At 46.0% G+C, this 19,768-nt stretch overlaps 2 protein-coding genes across 4 annotated transcripts in view; one reads left to right on the top strand and one right to left on the bottom strand.

Annotated features, from left to right (window-relative positions):
• The first annotated feature begins 328 nt into the window (after positions 1-328).
• PSMG4 (proteasome assembly chaperone 4) lies at positions 329-6,490 on the top strand. Its single transcript, XM_048310115.1, has 3 exons — positions 329-581; positions 705-780; positions 5,940-6,490. Exons 1-3 carry the CDS (start codon positions 405-407, stop codon positions 6,059-6,061), a joined length of 375 nt encoding a protein of 124 aa, XP_048166072.1. The 5' UTR covers positions 329-404; the 3' UTR covers positions 6,062-6,490.
• Positions 6,491-7,459: 969 nt separating this feature from the next.
• SLC22A23 (solute carrier family 22 member 23) overlaps positions 7,460-19,768 on the bottom strand; it is a 109,742-nt gene continuing 97,433 nt past the window's right edge. For 2 of the 3 annotated variants that reach the window (XM_048310071.1, XM_048310080.1), the window contains 3 exons: positions 19,126-19,158; positions 17,222-17,345; positions 7,460-11,842 (listed from right to left, as the gene is read on the bottom strand). In XM_048310071.1, the coding sequence (XP_048166028.1) occupies positions 11,485-11,842; positions 17,222-17,345; positions 19,126-19,158 (515 nt within the window). In that variant the 3' untranslated portion in view covers positions 7,460-11,484. The remainder of the gene's footprint in view (positions 11,843-17,221; positions 17,346-19,125; positions 19,159-19,768) is intronic. The other variant, XR_007204930.1, reaches the window with a different exon arrangement.

Below are 19,768 nucleotides of genomic sequence, written 5' to 3'. Positions count from 1 at the left end.
CACCGACCGGGGGGAGTGCGAGTTCAGGAGGTAGGGGGCACGGAGGAGGCGCGCTCCCGAGGCGCTGTAGCCGGGCGTGCGTGTTCGTCCTAGCGGCGTCTGTGCACGGACGGAGGGGTGGCCCGGGGAGGGGGGTGCAGGGAGAGGGGTGCGGGCACCGGTGTGCGTATCTGTGTGCCGTGTGCGTGTCCGGGTGGTCCCTGGGGGAGCGGGAAGCGTACACCCCCCGGGAGCCGGAGGGACGGGCGGCCGCGCGGGGCCGGTGACGGGGGCGGTGCCTCCCGGCGGGGCGGGCACGGCGGAGCGGGGCGAGCGCCGCCTCCCCGGGGCCGCGGGGCGGGCCGGGCTCGGCCTCCCGCTCGGGCCTTGCGTGTTCGGGCCCGGCCGCGCCGGGAGGAGCGGCGATGGAGGCGGCGGGCGGCGGCGCAGCGGCGGGCGGCATCGCCCTGCACGACTTCAGCGGGCAGCTGGGCGAGCAGCGGGTGCACTTCCACGCCATGCGGCTGCGGGACTCGCTCTTCCTCTGGGTGGGCGCTGCGCCCGCCCTCGCCAGCCTGGCCGTCGCCATGTGCAGCCCCCGTGTGAGTGTCGCTGCCGGGGTCCCGGCCGCCCCTCGGAGCCCCGCGGCGCTGGGGGGTGGCCCCGCCGCCCCTAACCCGCGCTGCCGGGACTAAGCCGTGCCCTGTGCTGTGCTCCGCTTGCAGGACAGCATCCCGGTGGCCGCCTCGCTCCTGGGGGACCCCTCGGACACCGCCTCCTCCTGCCTGGCGCAGCGCTTGGGTAGGTGCGGGCGCGGCGGCCGGGCGGGCGGGGGTGCGGGGGAGCCGCCCCGGCGGGTCGGGACCGGGCCGTGCCTCTCTGGTGGCCCTGAGCCACCAGCCCGGGCTGGGTGGGCGCAGAGCCTCCACTGCTGCAGGTTGCGGCAGCCTCCATCCAATCCACCGATTCCTTTTTTTTTTTTCCTTCCGTGTATGAGTCTGCGGCACCAGAGTCAGCGGCCTTGGCGTGTTGTGCACTATCAAGAGGGAATTATTTAATATCCTTATCCTGGCTGTGGGTGCGAGGCAGGAGCAGCACATGCTGCACCTGTGGAGTTGAGTTTCAAGTGACCTCCTCTCTATAAACCTGTGACACTGCCGTGCTGCGGGCGAGGTGGCCGTCATGCCAGGCACGTGCATTTTACCTAAGATGAAGCCAGTCCTCATCACATCTAGCACCTTTTAGCCCCCACATTCCAAGAAGTTCTGGCCTGGGAAGTCCAGGGTTGTCTCACAGATGGCTGTGCTTGATCTGACTGACCCTAAAGGGCACCACTCGGGATGCCTCCTTTTCAATCACGTGTAGCATGCTACACCTACTGCAGTCGCTGAAATCCTGAATCTTAATGACAGCTTGCAAACTCCCATGTCCGTACTAAAAAGATTAAAAATACACGGCCTAATGCATCCTAGCACCTTCACAGCTCTGACAGCTGTGTCATGCTGGTTGCTCATCATCACCCACCAGTGGCTGATGCAGCTCCAACTGGTGAACTGCTGATGTGCTTCTTACCAGGTTTTAAAAGCAACATGCTGAGCTGCTCAATCTCACCTTACGTCTTCTGTTTCAGTTGGAAAGGCCACAGAATTATTAATGATCTGTGTGCTGATCTCCATTTCAGGCAGTATGTCCTGAGTTTGTATTGTCAGGCACTTCCATGAGTCTACACCTACTTCTCCTCCACGGCCACATATAAAAAGGGGTTGCTCACAAGACTGATCTTTGAAAAACAGTACTAGTATCTTTTCTTCTTCACAATAACTTCTCTTTTAATAAACACTGTTTTAGTCGACCCTGGTGGCACCATTTTCTTTACACACTGAGTTCAAGCCTTTCCGCTTTAAGCAATAATTTTATGGGGTACTGGATAACATGATTTCTTTATCTGTAATTAGTGCCTTATCCTTAGGAAGTCAGTTAGTAAAAATGTAGTCAGAGAGGATTTACTTTGGATAAAGTGTAATAGTTTAGTCCACTTTCCATTTGGTCTCCTTGTCACTCGTTTCTTTTGAATCTTGCTCTAATCTTCTGTGTAGCATTGGGGCCCAGCTGACAGCTCTAAGTTATCTTTGTGATTCCCACATTCCTTTTGGGATTTTTGTACATGTGCTTGCTATCTTCACTCTTTAAAGATTTATTACATGTGTCATAGCAGAAGTTCATAATAACTTGCCATTTCTTCCATTAATTCTCTCATTGTTCTAGGACAGAGGCTGCCTGAGTCACTTGACTTTTATTCTAGTGAGTCGTCTCACTTTTGCTGTCTTTTTTCTTTTTTTTTTTCCTTAAGGTGCTTTCATTATTTCCATTACTAATTTCCTGTGCTTTGTTACTGAGAACTGATACTGTTGCCTGGCACTGGTGTATAGGTTACTCTTTATCCTTGGAGTATAATGCACCTTCCGATTTTCTCTGTCTTTGTGCCTGTAGGTGTCTTTTGTTATCTCATCTTAAACTTCTGAGCCAGCTGTGGCCCAGCTAGCCTTTTAGGCCATCTTCCTCTGTATCCATGCCATCTATCCACTGGGTTGCAGGTTTCCTTGCTAGTCAGCCCCTTTCATGTTATTTATATATACCGTTCTTGCTTGTGTGATCCTGCTTAAGGTATATTATTTTGAGGAAGGCCTATAGAGCTTTTTCACCTTTGGTTCAAAGGGGAAAGTCAATAATACATTTCTGGCTTTGAATAATTTTGTGCTTGCTCTTCACTTGAGCTTCTGAGAAAAGAAATACATCTTTCTGAAATCCCACACCTTAGTACTTAATCTGGCTTTTGTCAGTCCAGCAGTTTAGGTCAACTCATGGTCACTTAGTCCAAATTTATTAATTTATCTATATATTTATTTATCCTGAGACCAGTGGATCTGCAAGATCATCAACAAGCATCCCTGTGTCTTTGTTTCACAAAGTGCTTGGTAAGGGAATCTGTGTTCCATCTCAGCTAGAAATACCCAGCTTTGCTGATATTTGTGTTTAGTTTTCCTCTGGGAACTTAAATCCTTGTTACTCTCACAAAATCTGTAATAGCAGGGATGCTATTCACAGCCAAGTCTGGCTTGTAGTTGTACTTCCGAGGTAGCCTTTTTAACCATCCTGACATGTGGTAACCTTCAGGCAGGCAGTTTTTCCCTCCCCCTCCTCCCCTCCCCCATGCTTGTCACCATTTTTTCCGTGCAGTTTCTTGTCTTCACAGGCACTGACAGGACTAGCATGCAATGCCATTTGCACATAACTATTTCCATTTCTTATACTTGCCAGTTGCATTCCATCATCTGCCATGTGTTCCTGCAATGTCAGGTTTCCTGTCCTGGAGCAGGAGTTTCAGTGCTGCTGTGCATCAGTGCACACATTGTCCTTTTGTTTTCTTTATAGCTTGGTACGGGTCCTAGCCATGACAGCTGCATTTCGTGTATTGGCTCTATCTCCTTCCTTATTTCCGATTTTTTTTCTCTTCTGTTGCTGAAGACACATATGCCTCATTCCTATTCCCCTTTCTACGTGTATCTATTTATATCTGCTTGTATGAGGTGCAGGACTGTTGCCCAGCACTCTGCCTGATTGCTTTGGCACAAGATGTGTCTCACTAGTCAATAAACCCGAATTCTAAGATTGTTTCCTTAGGATGCTGGAGGCCAATTCTTGAGGAAGTCCTTGTCCATTAGTGCCTCCCTCACCTGCATATCCTGAAATCACAGTGCTTTCAGCTGCAGTACTGATTAGTGCCATGTCTGATTAGTACTGATTAGTGCCAATCTTCCTTCTGTGGGGACTGGCAGATTCTTGGTGAAGATCACATCAACCTCTTCCTTGAGTATTTCTCAGCTGGGCGCTGTTCATTTCCACCACCTCTTTTGCAGCATGAATAGTTTACAAACTTACACCTAACACTTGTTCTTCCTCTTCTGCTCCCGCTGGGCTCCTCTCCAAGCTTTGATTTGGGCCTTTGCCCTGTACATGAAGTTGTAGGAATGGATCTGTGCTGCTGTAGTTTTCTCCTGGCATTCAGCATATCCCAGACAATGGCTGTCAAGGATGTTTTTTCTCCACTTTGAAGAGCCAGTGGAACAGGGGTTATTGACCAGGCTGCATAGGAAGCAGACCTGCTGGAGGGCTTTTTAGGTTAACCTTGTCCTTTACAGTTTTCTGCTTTACTCTGAAGTTGCAGATGGTCTTCCATGGAGGCATAAGATCTGCCCTCTTTTGTCCTTTCCACAAGAGTGCACATGTCCAACTGAATCCTCAGGAAGCGGGGACAGAAAAGGTCCCACTGCCCCTCAGAGCCGGGGCACAGCCCTGGGAGCAGAGGTCCTTGGCACAGGCAGCCCAGAGGGATTCGCAGATTCACACTGTTCCTGGGAACTGGAACAGCATCCCAGAGACTATAGGCAAACATAATTAAGGAGTTGAGTTTTGACACTGCAGTGCACTGTATAGTTTTGTTAGCTAGGATAATGGTATTAATTAGTTCAGAATTAGCATTGCATTCATTGAGGGCATGATGATGAAGCACTAGTGCTTACAAAACATGCTGCTTTATACCACAGAAATCTAGTGCCAGGTGCTAATTTTTGCAATCAGAGCACCACGCTGCATTATATCAGCATTTTGTAGTGCCAAGTCTTAAAACGCAAATGAGTCCTTGCATTTCAGAAGCAGCTCTACTTACTGAGTCAGGAAGATGGTAACCTGTTAGAATGGAAAATAATAGTAAATTCATTTGCATAATGAAAATGCCTCTAAGGAGTTGTTTAACTACATTTTATACGTACATACATACATATATATGGGTTTTCTGTAGTTAACTATTTAGTTTCCTATTTAAGAAGGGTTGAGATCTTAGAAGCCCCAATGTCTCTATTTTGAAGTTTTAAAAATTCAGATGATATTTTTGAATATTCAGCAGAACAGTCTGCTTTGTGTCTGGGATCATTAGCTCCCAGCTCATTCCCTGACAAGAATATCTCGTGACCCAAATACTGTTTTTTGTATTCTATTTTACACAACTCAATTTAAATTTAGTTCCTATTTTTCCTATATGGTGCTTACATTTTTCACAAAGTTGAATTTCAGTAATATATAAGGAGAGCCACAAATTTGCTATATTACTGTGGTAAAATCTAAGTAGGATGCCATTTTATTTATAAAACACTTCTTGGTGTTATCTCTTCTACTCTGATAATTAAGTCTTCTTGTCCCACTGGACAGGTTTATTTGTCACTGTTAATTAGCTCTGTCATGGAAAGCAGCTCTTAATTTTGTAGCACCTCTCTCTAGGTACTTATCATTACACTAGCCTGGAACTTGTGCTTGGCTTCATCATGTTCAGCCAAAGCTCTCCAGCCTCTTGGAGCATTCATGGACACTGTGAATAAAGGTTAAAGTAAGCAAAATTGACAGAGCTGGTGCATAGCTTTTTGGGGCCTTTTAAGGGGTTCATAATAAAACAGAACTTAATTAATTGGGGCCAAATCACTTTCTTGTGTGCTTTCCCTCTAATGTTTTACACAGCACAGATTTTACCAGCTCTGAATTTCAGTGCTAAGAGTCCAGTACAGTCTGTGGTTTCACTTACAATGTAAGATATTTAAGAAGTGTCCAAAAATCCACTAAAAGCACTGCTAGGCTTTCCAGTGACTAATAGTGTCTTGCGTCCGGTCAAAAACAACTTGACAGTCACCAGTCTTACATTGTTCACTTCTGTGATGTGCAAAGTCTTGCCCAATACCCCAATGGTCAGGGACTTGTTCTGCTATTCCTTTATAACTGCACTCAGCACAGCAGGAGTGGAGAACATCATCTTAGAAATCTACATGATGCAGCTTTTTAAGAGGCTTGCTCAATACCATCATCACTTTTATATAAGAATAAACTGTGGCTGACTACTCTGTTTTGTGTTTTAGCCAGCAAGACGAAAAAGCAGATATTTGTCAGCTACAACCTTCAAAACACAGACAGCAATTTCACCTTACTCATAGAAAACAGGATCAAAGAAGAAATGACAGCTTTTCCAGAGAAGTTCTGACTGCACATCACTGTAAAAGAAGATGAAGGTTTTGTTTCAGAAAAACTGATTGCAATTTTCACACTGACATTAAGTTAGTATATTTCTTTTGTATTATTTTATTATCTTGATTGAATTGTGGTTATTACTAAATATAGATACACTTGGCTTGAATTTTCTTTTCAAACAGAATTTGAATTTTCAATTTCAAAGCAAAATTTTTTTTTTTTTTTTGCTACCCTGCTAAGTAGGATAGCAAATGGATGCTGCAATGGATGATGATCATTGTAAAAGTGCCCGTGGTGTCTGGCCTGCACGCAGGACTGGGATCCGATGGGAAATCAGTTCCAGATGCTATCTGTAGAATTAATCTATTATGTACTAGCACTGAACATAATATAGCAGCTTTTAGTGTTCAAATAAAGAAACCCCACATTTTTGTATGGTAAAGCTGTGACATGAGTGTTACTTTTCTCCTTTTAGCCCCTCTTGGTTGTAGTACTGGTGCTAAACACTGGATTTCCTTCCATCCCTTGGGCACTAAGAACAGTGGCAGGGTTTCACAAAGGTTATTTTTGCATCCCTGAGGACTACATAGAAGGAAAAAGCACCAGTTGACTTCTGGAGTAATAGATAACTCTGTCAGGCTGCTAGAAGTGCATCAGATGTAAATTGAGCATATACATAAAATCAGAGAGGTCTACTACCATGACCACCAGTGAAAAACATCCTGCTGCTTCATCCCTGGACTTGCTTTCAGGTAGGATGGGTATCCTTTCGAAGGCAGATCCATGAGCTGTTTTGTCTAATGAGATGGCAGCTAGGAGTTAACTACCCAGGTTATTTTTTTTTTTCTTTCTGAGTTGAGCTTTGACTCAAGCACAAGCATCAGCTTCTGATACAAACTGAAACTGCTAGTGCTGCTGCTAGACAACTGTCCTAAGCACCTACAGAAAAGTGATGAATTTACCTTGCTGTGGTGCCACAATCAGCAATTAAAAACTAACTGGGAGGCTGCTGCTGTAGAAAGCTCAACTGCTGCTGATTTCTCTGGTCCAAAAGGGTTAGAAACCCCAGTGGCATCAATGTGTCAGATTTGGTGTGAGTGCAGAGGGCCCCTCCTTACCTGGTGGGAACAGCTGCCTGTCCTTGGCCACAGTTCAAGATCAGAATAGCAAAAAGCAACTGTTGAAGGGTATTTTCTTTCTAATTTACACCACCCAGGAAACAGAGTCAACTATGCTTCTGTAATTGACTATAAAGGATAATTAGTTGCAAATCAATGTGCTGCTTTAATTAGCCTAATTTACAAACAGCTCATTCTGTTTGTAGAGCAGGGTAGGGCTGTGTGCTGAGGCAGCAGCTGCTGCTTGGTGTTTGAGAAGTCACTGCAAGGGAGCCAGACCAGGGAGAACAAACTGATGGGACAAGTCATTTTATTCTGTACATTTACATACAAAGTTCTTCTCAGTAGGTACAACAGATGTAACATCATGCAGACATTTAGCTTGTAAGACTGTTTTCAGTACGTGATTTAAGCTTGTGCTATGAGGAAGCACCACCAGACTATTCATGATCAAAACATACAGTAACACGATTCTTTAAAACTTCATCAGAAACTGAAATGGGGAGGGAGATCTCACCCACTAGACAAAACACACCGTACTCCTTTCCCAAAACATTTTACACAATACATTTAAAATGAGGTTTGTAATTTCATTTTTTTCTTAAGAAATAAAATAAAATAAAATAAAGTTACAGTGGGGGAGATCATCCCCCCACTCAATAGTGTTGTCTTATGTGCCAGCTACAGGCGCAACTTGACTTGACATTCACAGAGTTCAGTTAATGGCACTTCTGCTTCCAATTTGGTGACCAATAAAGTGTTTGGCTCCAGGAAGTGGCAACAGTTGAGTAGAATACTTGCACTAAAAAGAATGACAACAAAAAAAGCCTGCTAAGTGAAACCCAAAAGTAAATCACACAACCCCCTTTCAGAGTGGCCACAAAGCACTTGCAAACAGGTGACTGTCGTTATCCATTTACAGTGTATCTGGCAACAAAAGCAGTACTGAAACCTTAAAAGGGGGACAAACCCCCCAAGATCAAGCATAATGTCACTTCACATTTTTGTTTGAACTTACAAAGATGGAGAAAGCCCTTAAATGGTAAACCCAAAGAAAAATCTACTGATGGGCTTAGAGGTTACTGAAGGTTCACAGAAAAAGGCCAAAAACGGACAAGACAGCTTGGACTGCTTCCCCTGTTGTGGTGGCCAGAAAGAGCCGCCTGAGAAAAGCCTTTCCTGGTGATGGCTGCAGAGGAGACATGGCCAAGGAGCCAATGGTGCAGTAGGCTGGGACCCCAGCTGAGAGCCCTGTCCTGCTGCAGGACTTGACAAGGCAGAGCAAGCATCCCCATGCTTCCCTTCTGCCCTGCTGCATCACCTGGTACCTGACTCCTCCATACAAGATAGGTTTAGTGAAAGCTTTCCAACTCCATGAACATGTGTGGAAGAACATAATCATCGCAGAAGTGTTCATGTTTTCAGGAAAAGGAGCAAAACTGGAACTGCCAAGGCAGGAAATTAGTTTTTGCTTTATTGTTATGACAGAGGCAGAGGGCCAGACCAACTAGAGAAGCTGGGGCTCCCTTCATTGCAGATCAGTACCGACTACCTGGTTTCAAGCAAAAAACTGAAAAAGCAGCAAATCAAATCAACTTCATAAGATTTTTTTCTTAAAAAAAAAAAAAAATTGCTGCATGTTCCTGTCACCTAGTGTATGTACTATCTAAATGTTGACATGTTTAAACAACTATTCTTTTCCCTGTGCCTGTCTGTCATCGGAGAGCAACCACCAGAATAGGAAACGATAAAGCGCTGTGGACAACAGCGGTGAGCTCACCAGGACCACTGACAGTGCTGGAAGCAGCCGGGTTTATAGGCTTGTGGATGGTCTGCAAGAGCTGTACCGCAGCTTGAGCACACGGGCCATGAAGAAGACCATGAAGGAAGGAGCCACTGGCTCCACAGCACGCTGGATGGCAGGACGCTGCTTTCTGCCTCTGCTCTTGCACCTTCTCCGCTCTCAGGCCCTTTTTCTCTTCCCTGAAGCCTTGTTTTGCTTCTTCAATTTTTTGTCATGAACCCCTTTTTTTCATCCCCGAATGTGTGTGGCTTGCGACAAGCATCTCGCATCGAAGGCAAGAAGTATTGCACAAATTTGGCACGTGAATACTGCACAAGTGGGGAAGGGTGGGGTTCTTTCCTCAGGTGAACACAGACTGCAAAGGTCTCGGCACAGAACAAAAAGAAGCAGCTGCACTCAAGCCTGACAATAAAACTTGAGTGTAAGGAAGATCAGGCTCTTGCTGTCACAGCAAGTCTAGCAAAGCTGAAAAAAACCAGTAGTGTAACTCTGGGCGAAACTACCATCAACTGGTCCAGTGTTTCTTACCAGGCTCAAGAAGAACCCAAATGTCCACATCATCCTCTGTGGAAATTAGCAGCTTTAGGACAACATTGTTACTCTGAACACAACCACCTCTGTCGCTTCTGCAGGTCTACCTGTCCCCTTGCATCCGTTAGCATCTGAGGCTGTGCTACTTTACTGCATGGCCTGCCAGGGAGCTTGGATCTCTGATTTATTGGGGACTGTAAGAGGACATCGGCAGCCTAATGGAGGATGGAAATCGTTAGGTACAGCAGTTAATCGACAATATATACAGCAAGGGAGGAAGGGGAAGGGAAGGTAGAGGAGGAAAGTGCAAAATGAGCACTTCCCCTGCATATGAACGCAAGATGTACATCAAACAAAGTGGCAATCATATGGACACTCAGTACAACATTGACATCCTGCTGCTCTGTTTGAACGTCTGCACTACCGAGCAATCACTAATGGATAGCCTGAGTGAGAAAGGAAAAGAGGGAGGGAGAACAGGGGGGGTTAACTACAATGCAAGAAAGCTGTTTGTTTACAGAGTCCTTGCACTGAACTAGATTCTCACGATATTCTCTTGAGTGAGAACCAAAAGCCAATGGCCAAAGGAAATAGTTGGTTTGGGGGCTGGAGGAGGGAAGTCAAGTGGCCACTATCAAAGTGCCATCTGCACAGCAGGAGGTAAACTGGATGTTCACTTTGTGTAGAATTGATCCAATTTAAGTAAACTTTTTTCCTGAACTAAAATCTTACAAGAACAGTTGGGAAAGTGGGGAAATGAGGGTGAGTTCATTGTATATTCTTGGGTCAGAACCAGAACACATCTCTAAGAGCCCAAGACAGCTGAGTAAGTCATTATTCACAGGCTATAAATTCATTCCTTTCCAACAGTCATTTAAGCAGTTTGTCCACTTAAATTGAAAACCCAAACCCTTGTTCTAAAAACACTTAAGACAATACCAGGACAGTCATTTCCCAGGAGCAGAAATCCCTGCTGTGCTGCATTTTGGAAAAAAGGTACAGGTCATTGCCCATCCTCCTTCCTCTTTATCCCTGCTGGTCTATGGTCTTTTCCTGGAGCAGTCAGAGATCCTGGGCCTCCTGATAATTATAGCCATTCTTGGCAAAATTCATTTTTGCATCATTAGTCAAACCATTTGCATCATCTACGTAACTATTAAAGACCAGTGGCAACCACCTAAAATAGATTAATATACTCTTAAAATGCAGAAGGCTGATTCTCATTGAAAAATCAGCTTGTTTGGGTAGGATTTTCTTCAATGCATTCCGTGAAAACAAAAAAGGACTAATTTAGAAAGTAACTTTTAAGTGCACATGAGCTATAAAGACAAATATAAGCTGCCTAAAATGCAGTCAGAGCTTGAGTCACAACAGGTTTTCTTTGCTTTTTCTTCTTTTTTTTTTAGTGTATACAAACACAGCAGGCAATCTGGGCACTTGGACTTTCTAGACAGGCAGAAGAATGTTGCACAAGTCTTAAATCAATTCAACTTTGCAGTGGATCCCTCTTTCCTTTAAAGAAACACAAAAACAAAACAGAAAACAACACTCCCCCTCCCCCCATGGTTTCTTTCTTGGAATGGCTGCACCTCTTATAAGATGGCTTCATTTTTGTGATCTATGAAAGGAAAAGGAAATAAAGTGCTTCTTGAGAATAAATCAAAATAAATATACATATTTAATGGCAGGAAAAAAAGAGTTCTGAAGGGCTACCGCCAGCCAGGTCTTTTCTCAAATGAGTCTTTTTGCCCAAAACTTTTTCAAGAGTAATCTGCACAACTGTTGAAGATGCCAAAATTTGCTTTAGTAGCAGAGTTTGTGTCTGCTCCATCACTGGTTTGTAAAATCTGTGCAAAACACCTTTGCCCAAAGTGCTACTCCTCCTGCACAACAGCATCAAATAAAATACAAAAGGAAGAGAAGAAATATAAGAACGGGAAATAAAATAATAAAAAAAAAGGAGAAGGAAAAAAATCCACCCAGTTACATCGACTTCATCCCGTTGGCAGTGGTGTTTTCCGAGATGCCGTCACTCACAGCTGCTGAGTCATGGAGGCCAGAGTAATCCTTGAGTTCAGAGTTTGTCAGGAGCAGGGGCTGCTCCCCCTTCTTGTGTGGCAGGAGGGGCTGCCGAGTGTAATGTTCCCCATCCGGGATGTTCTCAGGCAGGTTCTGGTTCTTGCTCTCTGGCAGCAGCAGGATGCAGATGATGCAGATGAGTGTGCAGCAGGCGAAGATGACGTGGTGGAGGAAGTAGCCTTTCTGGTTGTGGAGCTCCATGATGGGGGCGGTCAAGCGGCCAAAGCCTGCGCTGGCCAGGACCAGCCCCAGCCCGCCTCCCCTGCAAACAGAAGCAGAGGGGAAAACAATTACACTCAAGTATCATTTCACACCCGTTTAACTGCCCCCACATAAGAAGAAGATTTACCATGTGAGTGTGTAGACAGCACTCTAAAGTACTCCCAGTTCCAAATATTCCCACATTCAGTGAGGGAAAACCAGATCTTGCTTAGCATGCCAGCCTTCTCCACTTACACAAGACCCACCAATGAGCAGTAAGTGCAGAAGTCAATTTTGGCTGCCTCTAAAGTATCTGGCACCATTCAGCAGTGGAGGCAGGAGATCAGACTTTACAAGCCACTGCCTCGATCCATTATACCAAACATTGAGTGCTGAAACATTTTCTACACAAAATCATGTTGTGGCTGGAACTTCTCAACACACTGATGATGTAATAAAATGCGTAATTTTCAGGAAAAAAGAAAGTGTAAAAAGGGACTCATCTTCCTCCAGCTAGAGGCACAGAAGCGGCTTGTGAAAGACCAATTCAGTAGTCTCTCCTGACGTTTGGCTATGCAAGCAAACTCTCTTGCAATTCCTTGTCTTGCTCATCAGCATCTCTGCAGGCCTTGGTGCAGGCAGGCCTGGCACACCTCACAATACCGGGTCTGTCCCTGCTGGGTGACCCCACACAGAAGTGGCACTGCAGGTGTTTCTCTGGGGCAGGCCATTCCCTCCTGCTGTGGCATGACTGAGGTCTCGGGCCAGCAGTGTCACCCTTAAATGAATCATTTTAACAAAATCTGTCAGAGTGGCGTCTTGTCCTTTATCTTCCAAAGACCCTGCTGCCTGCAGAGGGAGATCTCCCTGTAAGTTTAATCACTGGCACCCTGCTTGCCTACCAAGCCTGTGTGAGTAAGACGCTTCCTGCACTTCCTCTGGGAAATGCCTTCTATTCCCAAACCCTCTGGAGATCAGAGGGGCTCAGGTGCTCAGTTCCTAGCCCAATGCAGAGCTGTTACTATCAGCAAAAGCTGACTCTTACAGAAGACAACTTGCAGAAGGCAAATGGACTGCTTTACGTCAAATACTTGGGAAAAACCAGTTTCACTGACTATTAAGCACACTAGAAATCAATGTACCATAAACCTATGAATGCCAAATTCACTCAGCCAACCACCATGTTAAAGCTAATCTTCACTCAATCCTTTCCAAAACCCACTGCTGCTTACTTGACAGCCAAAGGACAGCAAACATAGTTTTCAAAAGATGCTCTTGGGACAGTGACTGGATCAAAAATTCACGTATGTTCCAGTTCTTCAGACACAGCAGAGCATCTTTCACAGACAACAGGGACGTCCCCAAATGCTGCAAAAGCCCTTATTAAAAACTTGCCAGCTTTCTGATGGCAATTTAGAAACCCAGCTGAATGCAACTATTGTGCAACTGGCCTCCCTGCAACTTCATTAATACACTCACATGAGTAATTGACACAACCAGTCCCAAATGCATGGCAAATCTCTCTCCAAGCTGGCCCTGGAGCAACAAAAGCCTGGCTCATTTACATCAGTGATTGCTATGGCTAAATTGTATCTCAACCCCCCTGAGAAGGACCTGAGGTGAGTTTTAAATGCTGCTGTAGAAGGACATCAAGCAAGCTGAAAGAAAATGGGAAAAGGCAACAACAAAGACGGCTCTGTCATTTATGGGTCAAGTGGCTTCAGATTTGCAGGGGGGAAAGAAGTTTTTCCATATGACGTCAGTAATTAGAGTAGGCATTACTTTTTCCAGTGCCATCAAAACCTGGCAGAAGAAGGCTTGAAAGTACATTTTGTTAAGTGTTCTAACTACATTACAGATGTGAAAATGTGAAAGGGAAAAAAAAAAAAAAAGGAGAAAACTGAAAATACTGTCAGGAATTTTTTGTTGTTTCCTTGCACATCAGGAAAACAGCCACAGGGCAAGAGAGGCAGCACCCTCATGATTCACAGTTTTTGCAGGTGACAAGGGGCAGCAGGTGGAAAAGAAAAACATTCTGAGTGCTTTGGGGCATTGCTCCTCATCAGCACGAGGTCCTCCATGGCAGGGGCCACCGTCTGTGCTTCAAACACTCTCCAGATGCAGAGTGGAGCCTGAAGAGGGAGTGTAAGGGCTGCTGACACCCACAGTGAGTCCCAGCTTTCTCACTCACACTTCTGCCTGCCAGTGGCTGCTGTTGGGGACTTTCCCATGGCATGGCCCCGTGGATGACGGATCAGGGTCACTTCCCCAACCCCTGCTCACCCACTGACAGTGGGGAGGGATGGTTTGCAGGAGGTTCATGGTCCCAATGTGGGCAAATTGCAAAGGGACCTTGGTTCAAAATTTTGTCCTCAGAAAGGTCCTGCTTGTTCATGGGGTAGAATTTCCTTGCTTGCTACCTCAGTGTTTTTCCAGAGAGTAGCAAGACATCCTCACTGACATCCTAAGGGAAGGGCCTTCTAAGCACTCCTCAGGAGAGCAGAGAATTGTTAATCTTGTCTTTGGACAGCCATGACTACATTGAGCAAATGGGTCAACACATGGCATGGCTCAGAGTACAAGAGAGCCAGAGAGATGCCCAGGTTAAAGGAGACTTTGGGAGAGCACCTGCTTCAGCCTCCTGCACTAAAATCAGACCAGGTTTTCCAGGCTTTGCCCAGTCAGTTCAGCCACTTCTCAAAGTCAGTCCCTGAAAACCTCCACAGTTTTTCCCTGCCCATACGTAAGTGACATTTTGTGCACTCAGTCCCCAGGCCAGAGGTTCAGTAACACATCAGGATACCCTTGGCCTCATGGAGCAAGGCACCACCTTTGGGAAGCCAGGCCTTGTTCAGGTCCCAGTAAACAGCCCTGCATCCCACTGTGTTGAGGAAAACATTCAGTGCAGGTAGCTGGGTGTGCAAGATTCTGTGTCAGCTGCAGATTGAGCTCTGGGGGGCAGGACCCCAAGGCAAGAGGCTGTGAACTGGTGCAGACCCTCTGTGTGAATGTGACTGCTGAGTGGCTCCTGGGTGGTCAGACAGGAAAATTTCCTCAACAACTGGAAATTTGGCTTGAGGCAGCTACTAATGGGAAAAGACCCTAATTCAGCCGTTGCTGCCCACTCTCAATTCCTTTGGCTGTGTGGGCACAAAAGCAGGACACTGAGAGGAAAAAACAGAACCTTAGTTACTTTATAGTAACTAAGTATGTGGAGGATGAGGAGAGGACATTCTGTATTTTGTTCAGACTATTCCTACTTAGTAGACATGCAGGCTGTAGTGGTGTGAGGGTTATTCCACATGGATTATCAGTGACACTTGGTGCTTTAATTAGCATTGGGACAAAGGTCTGTACTTTATACCCTGGTATAAAGAAGGGTAGCTCCTGGTGAAGCCCCCCTGCCTACTGCCAGGAGACGGGGGTGCAGTGTGCAGATCCAAAGGACCCCTCTGTGACACATGACAGTGTGGAACAGTGTGGACAGTTCATGTTGCTGGAGCAGGTGGCATCTCTTAGTGATGAAGATCTGGCTGTTCTCCACCTGGAACTGTTCATCTCAACACCAGAGCAGCAGAGATGGATGGGTGCTGTGGGTTTGCTATCATGCCACTGTTACTCCGGGTAATGGCAATGCTGTTTTCTGCCCTCAGGGATGGGGGACTGCAGATAATGGATTTGATCAGGGAAACCCCAGAGACAACCCCAGTGCCTTCCTTTTCTTTAAGGTTCCTCGAGATCCAACCAAAAGCATATTAGTATCATAGAATGGTTTGGGTTGGAAGGGACCTTAAAGATCATCTAGTTCCAACCCCTAAGGGGCGTTCAGGGTGGCATTTTGGAGAGCAGGTTATGGGGAAATAGCCAGATCCCACCAAAAGACAAGACAGAAGGCAGCTTAATCACACCTCTGCCTGAGACAGATTTATGCACTGTCCTGAGCTACACCCCCTAATTACAACCCTGAGTGGATCTTACCGTGGTGGTAGGATGGCAAAGCAGTGCAGAGTGTCATCATTTCTCTAAATAAACAGGGAACCTGAGGCATATCTAGCTGTTGTCACTCATCTGGTGTTACCCAGCAGAATCAGGGGAAGCAGAATTTTGGCTCCCAGCCAGGACTTTTTCCCCCTCCTTGTAGCAACATAAGTGATTTAAGGGAAAAAAGCTTGCTAAGTTCAGACTGCACATCTGACCCTACTTGGCAGATTCTCTTCTGGCTGACACAGTCAATTCCTTATCTGTGTGTCTTTCACACAGAGACAAGGAGAAAATTAAAGAGGCATACAAACACCAAACTGATTGACACAGACATAAATAAATAGCTGTTAGTGTTTTGGGCTGCTGTGTAATCTCACTGCTCACTGTCTTTTCCTGTGGAAATAATGTTATCCGTAAAATACATTCACAAATTTAGATAGCCTGAAAAAAAGGCCATGGAGCAAGGAGACTCTGGCTACTCAGATGACAGTTTTGCAATAATACTTTTACAAAGTTACTGAAAAGGCATATAATTTGGAGGGGACAAAAAAAAAATATCCTCTTTCCTCCACTCTCTCTCCCTCCCACCCACATGACCTACATTCCTGGGAAATCCAGTGGAGTCGGAGCAGACTCCTGAATTGCTGTGGCATTGCTGAAAGCATAATCCAGAACACAGAAGCACAACCTTTGTGCTGTGAAACGTGACAGTGTGTGTATAAAATGATACAAACCCCTCACTGTACAAAGATGTGTTATGGGAAACTCTCCAACAAAGATAATTTGTCTGATTTCTCCTATTTCCCAGGATGAAAGTGCTCGTCTTTCAAAAAACTTTGAGCCTCTGCTAAGATAGATCTGTATGTGAAGAGAAAGACAACCTTATCTGCAATAAAGGCAGAGAGGCAGGCTTGCAGAGGACCTCTGAGCACCAAAGGCATTTACACCACATGTTTCAACACCTCCCTTCCACCGAAACACCCCTGCAGCTGTCCTGGTTAACCTGCCCTATGGAAGCAGGGATTGCTTGCACCTATGTCCTCCTCTGCACACTCACGTAATTTTTCTTTTACTATCAAGCTGCAGACTCACCAGATCACTGCCTGAACAAACCCCACAGAGTTAGTGAAGCAATGACCATGTTCAGCCACACCAACTGATGCAGCTGAATATTTAAGACCCTACCATGCTGCAATTCATGTGCTGCCAGGCCTGCTCATCATCACCACGATGGGACACAAGGTGGAGCCACGGAAAACTAAGCCTCTCTATACACAGGCACACATTTGCTTTGGCAGACTGACTGCAGCAACTATAAAAAGCAGCCCCCAAGTTGCTGTGAGGTCTCCAATTACATGGGGCTTCCCCTCCCATACAATGTGTTAAGTTACACAGACCATTATCAATTAAATGAGGATAATTTTGTCCCCATCTTTTGAGGGGGGTTCCAAAATCTTACCTGATTACTGTGGGTGTGATTTCAGCACAGAAGAACACGCTGAGGCTTCCAACAGCATGCGAAGAAAACATACCCACGATGGAAAACGCAACAGAGAATTTGTCTTTGACGCTGTCACTCATACCTGGCAAGAGAAGTGTGTTCATAAAAAGTAAGAATGAGGTCAAACTTCCAAGGAAGAAAACAAGTAAAGAGGTTTATATTCCTCTTCTCCCTTGACAAGAATTTGAGTAATTTTGTAATACTAATTTAAAACTGGTATTTATAAAATCCATTCCCCAAGCACCTGAGATACTAACACACATGAAAAAAAAGGCAGTGATGTCTGAATTTTTTATGCTCAGCCACCACAGAAAAGGTAAAACCCACAAAAAACCAGACCTTTGGGCAGTCTTTTAGGCACCAGCCTCTTCCCTCTCATGTTTGACAGACAAGTGGAGGCAGGCAACATTCCTCAAGCTGCCAAATGTCTTGTACAGTGCAGCTTGGGCACTGAGGAGGCTTCCAGGACAAGAGAGGAAAGAACTAGAAGTGCTCCCATCTCTGTACTAAGCCCCTACATGTGATCAGTCTGCAAACTCTGTTGTAACTCCCAGCCTGACAGCCTTTACCTAACAACTCTGGGCAAGAACAGCCGATGTCAAGGATGGTGAAGAGCTCCCTTAAGTCAGGGCCGTTTGCTCAATCATTTCACGGCTGGATGGCAGCAAGGTTTCTGGGAGTAAACAGTGTCTATCAAGCACTTGGAGAAACCCCAGTAAATCTTAACAAAGCTCAAAGAAACTGTCTCTGGCCGTGATGATCTCTCACTTGATCCCCACTTGCCACCTTCTGTGGGCAGGGGTGGGACATCTGATCAGGGTTGTACGAGCTCGTGTGGCCTGTCCTGGCCAGCAAGGAGGCCACATCACTCACAGAGAGTATTGCACCATACAAGGGGAACACATCATGCCTGGCAAGAGCACTGGGGAAAGGACTGGAACTTTGCAGCCAACACTCCCCCCCACCTTTCTACAGCCAAGCCCCAAGGCCTGCCTGAAGAAAGAACTGCTCATCAGGGTGCAGTCCCAAGCAGGCATACTGTCTGGGTTGGATCCAATGAAAATTAATACCTGCTTTTTTTCTTGCTGAATATATCAGCTCTCAGGTGAGCAAAAGATGTTTGGGAGCTCTTTGGTTACATCTTCTGAAATGTGCTACAGCCTGCTCAGGGCTAAGCCCTTTCTGCAGTGCACCCCAAGTCTGGGGGAGAGAGCAAATTCTGCCAGCTGATGAGGAGGTAAGCACAGCATCCTGAAAACCATGGGTCTCTGACCACTCTTGCATAGTGGGTGAGGCTACACCACTGACCCCCTCAAGGGGTCATGACTGCTCAGCAGAACAGACCTTGGAAAAGCTGGACAAGACAGGTCCATCAAATCTGATACACAAAGGTAAATTTTGCTCCCCTGTAGTTTGCCACTGCATTGCTCTTACAGTACTTCAGCTTGGGAATGAATTTTTTGAGGTGTTTAAGTCCCCTTATCAAAAGCATCCTTAAGGCGTTTTAATCCCCTTTTCTTTTCTGGAAAAAAAAATAAATCTGAGATTCCTGAACTGGGAAGGCTGCTTCTCAGGAGGAGGCTGAGAAAGCCTTACCCTGTACCTCAAACTTTGGGGGGACCGACCTCTGCACCCTCTCTTGACATGCAGAGGTGAGCCTGTGTGGAGGGGGTGCTACCAAGAGGCTGCACAAGATGAGCAGGCCTGCCTATGAATGGGGTCTCAAGGCACTGCACAGGAGTGGGCTTTCCCCCTGCACCCCTCTATGGCAGCAGCTGCGCTCTGGGTGTTTTGGCCCAGGCCTTTTGTGTCTACCTGGGGGAGTGCTTCCCACATGATGCAGATTTGTCTGTAAACCATACCTGAGTCTGGAAGTTGACTGTATTTTCCAATCACTGGATCCAAGACCGCAGAAGTCAGAGAAAGATAAAAAAGAGAAAGGGAGAGAAAACAAGAACATACTGTTTTTATATGTTCATTTATCCAAAAGAAGAGAAAAAAGGTAAATCCCACAGGCCACTCTAGCCCCACCCCCCCACTCCCAATTCTTTCCCATGCCAAAAAGGTCACATCTTTCCTCGGCCACCAGATAGGACATGCTGTTTCCAGGCTCATCTCAGCTGGTAGACTGCATAGTAATGAGACAGTGATAACAAACCAGCAGCAAAGCATATTTAAAAGCCCCAGAATTACTGCTGGGATTAACACAAAGGCCTCTTTGTTGTTAATGAAGGGGGAGAACAGAAAATGCCCTCCTGCTGCAGCCCTGAGGGAATGGCCAACAGAAGCTTGGGTTAGAGAGCAAAATCTGGGCATCAGTGCTGTCACACTGTTGGGAGACCTATTCCTCTCCAAAACCATGAGCTGATGGTCCATGTGTCACACTAGCCACCAATTCTAACCACACAGGAGCACACGGAAGCACTGGGCAGCAGCACAAGCTGGGCACAGCTCTGCTGGTCATCTCCCACCAGGATTCAGTGACTTCCCAAAGGTGACACGCCG

The sequence above is a fragment of the Corvus hawaiiensis genome, chromosome 1, assembly GCF_020740725.1.
Source record: "Corvus hawaiiensis isolate bCorHaw1 chromosome 1, bCorHaw1.pri.cur, whole genome shotgun sequence".
In the NCBI taxonomy this organism is placed as follows: domain Eukaryota; kingdom Metazoa; phylum Chordata; class Aves; order Passeriformes; family Corvidae; genus Corvus; species Corvus hawaiiensis.
Note: the sequence above shows the minus strand (reverse complement) of the source record. Positions and strands in the feature narration are given on the sequence as shown.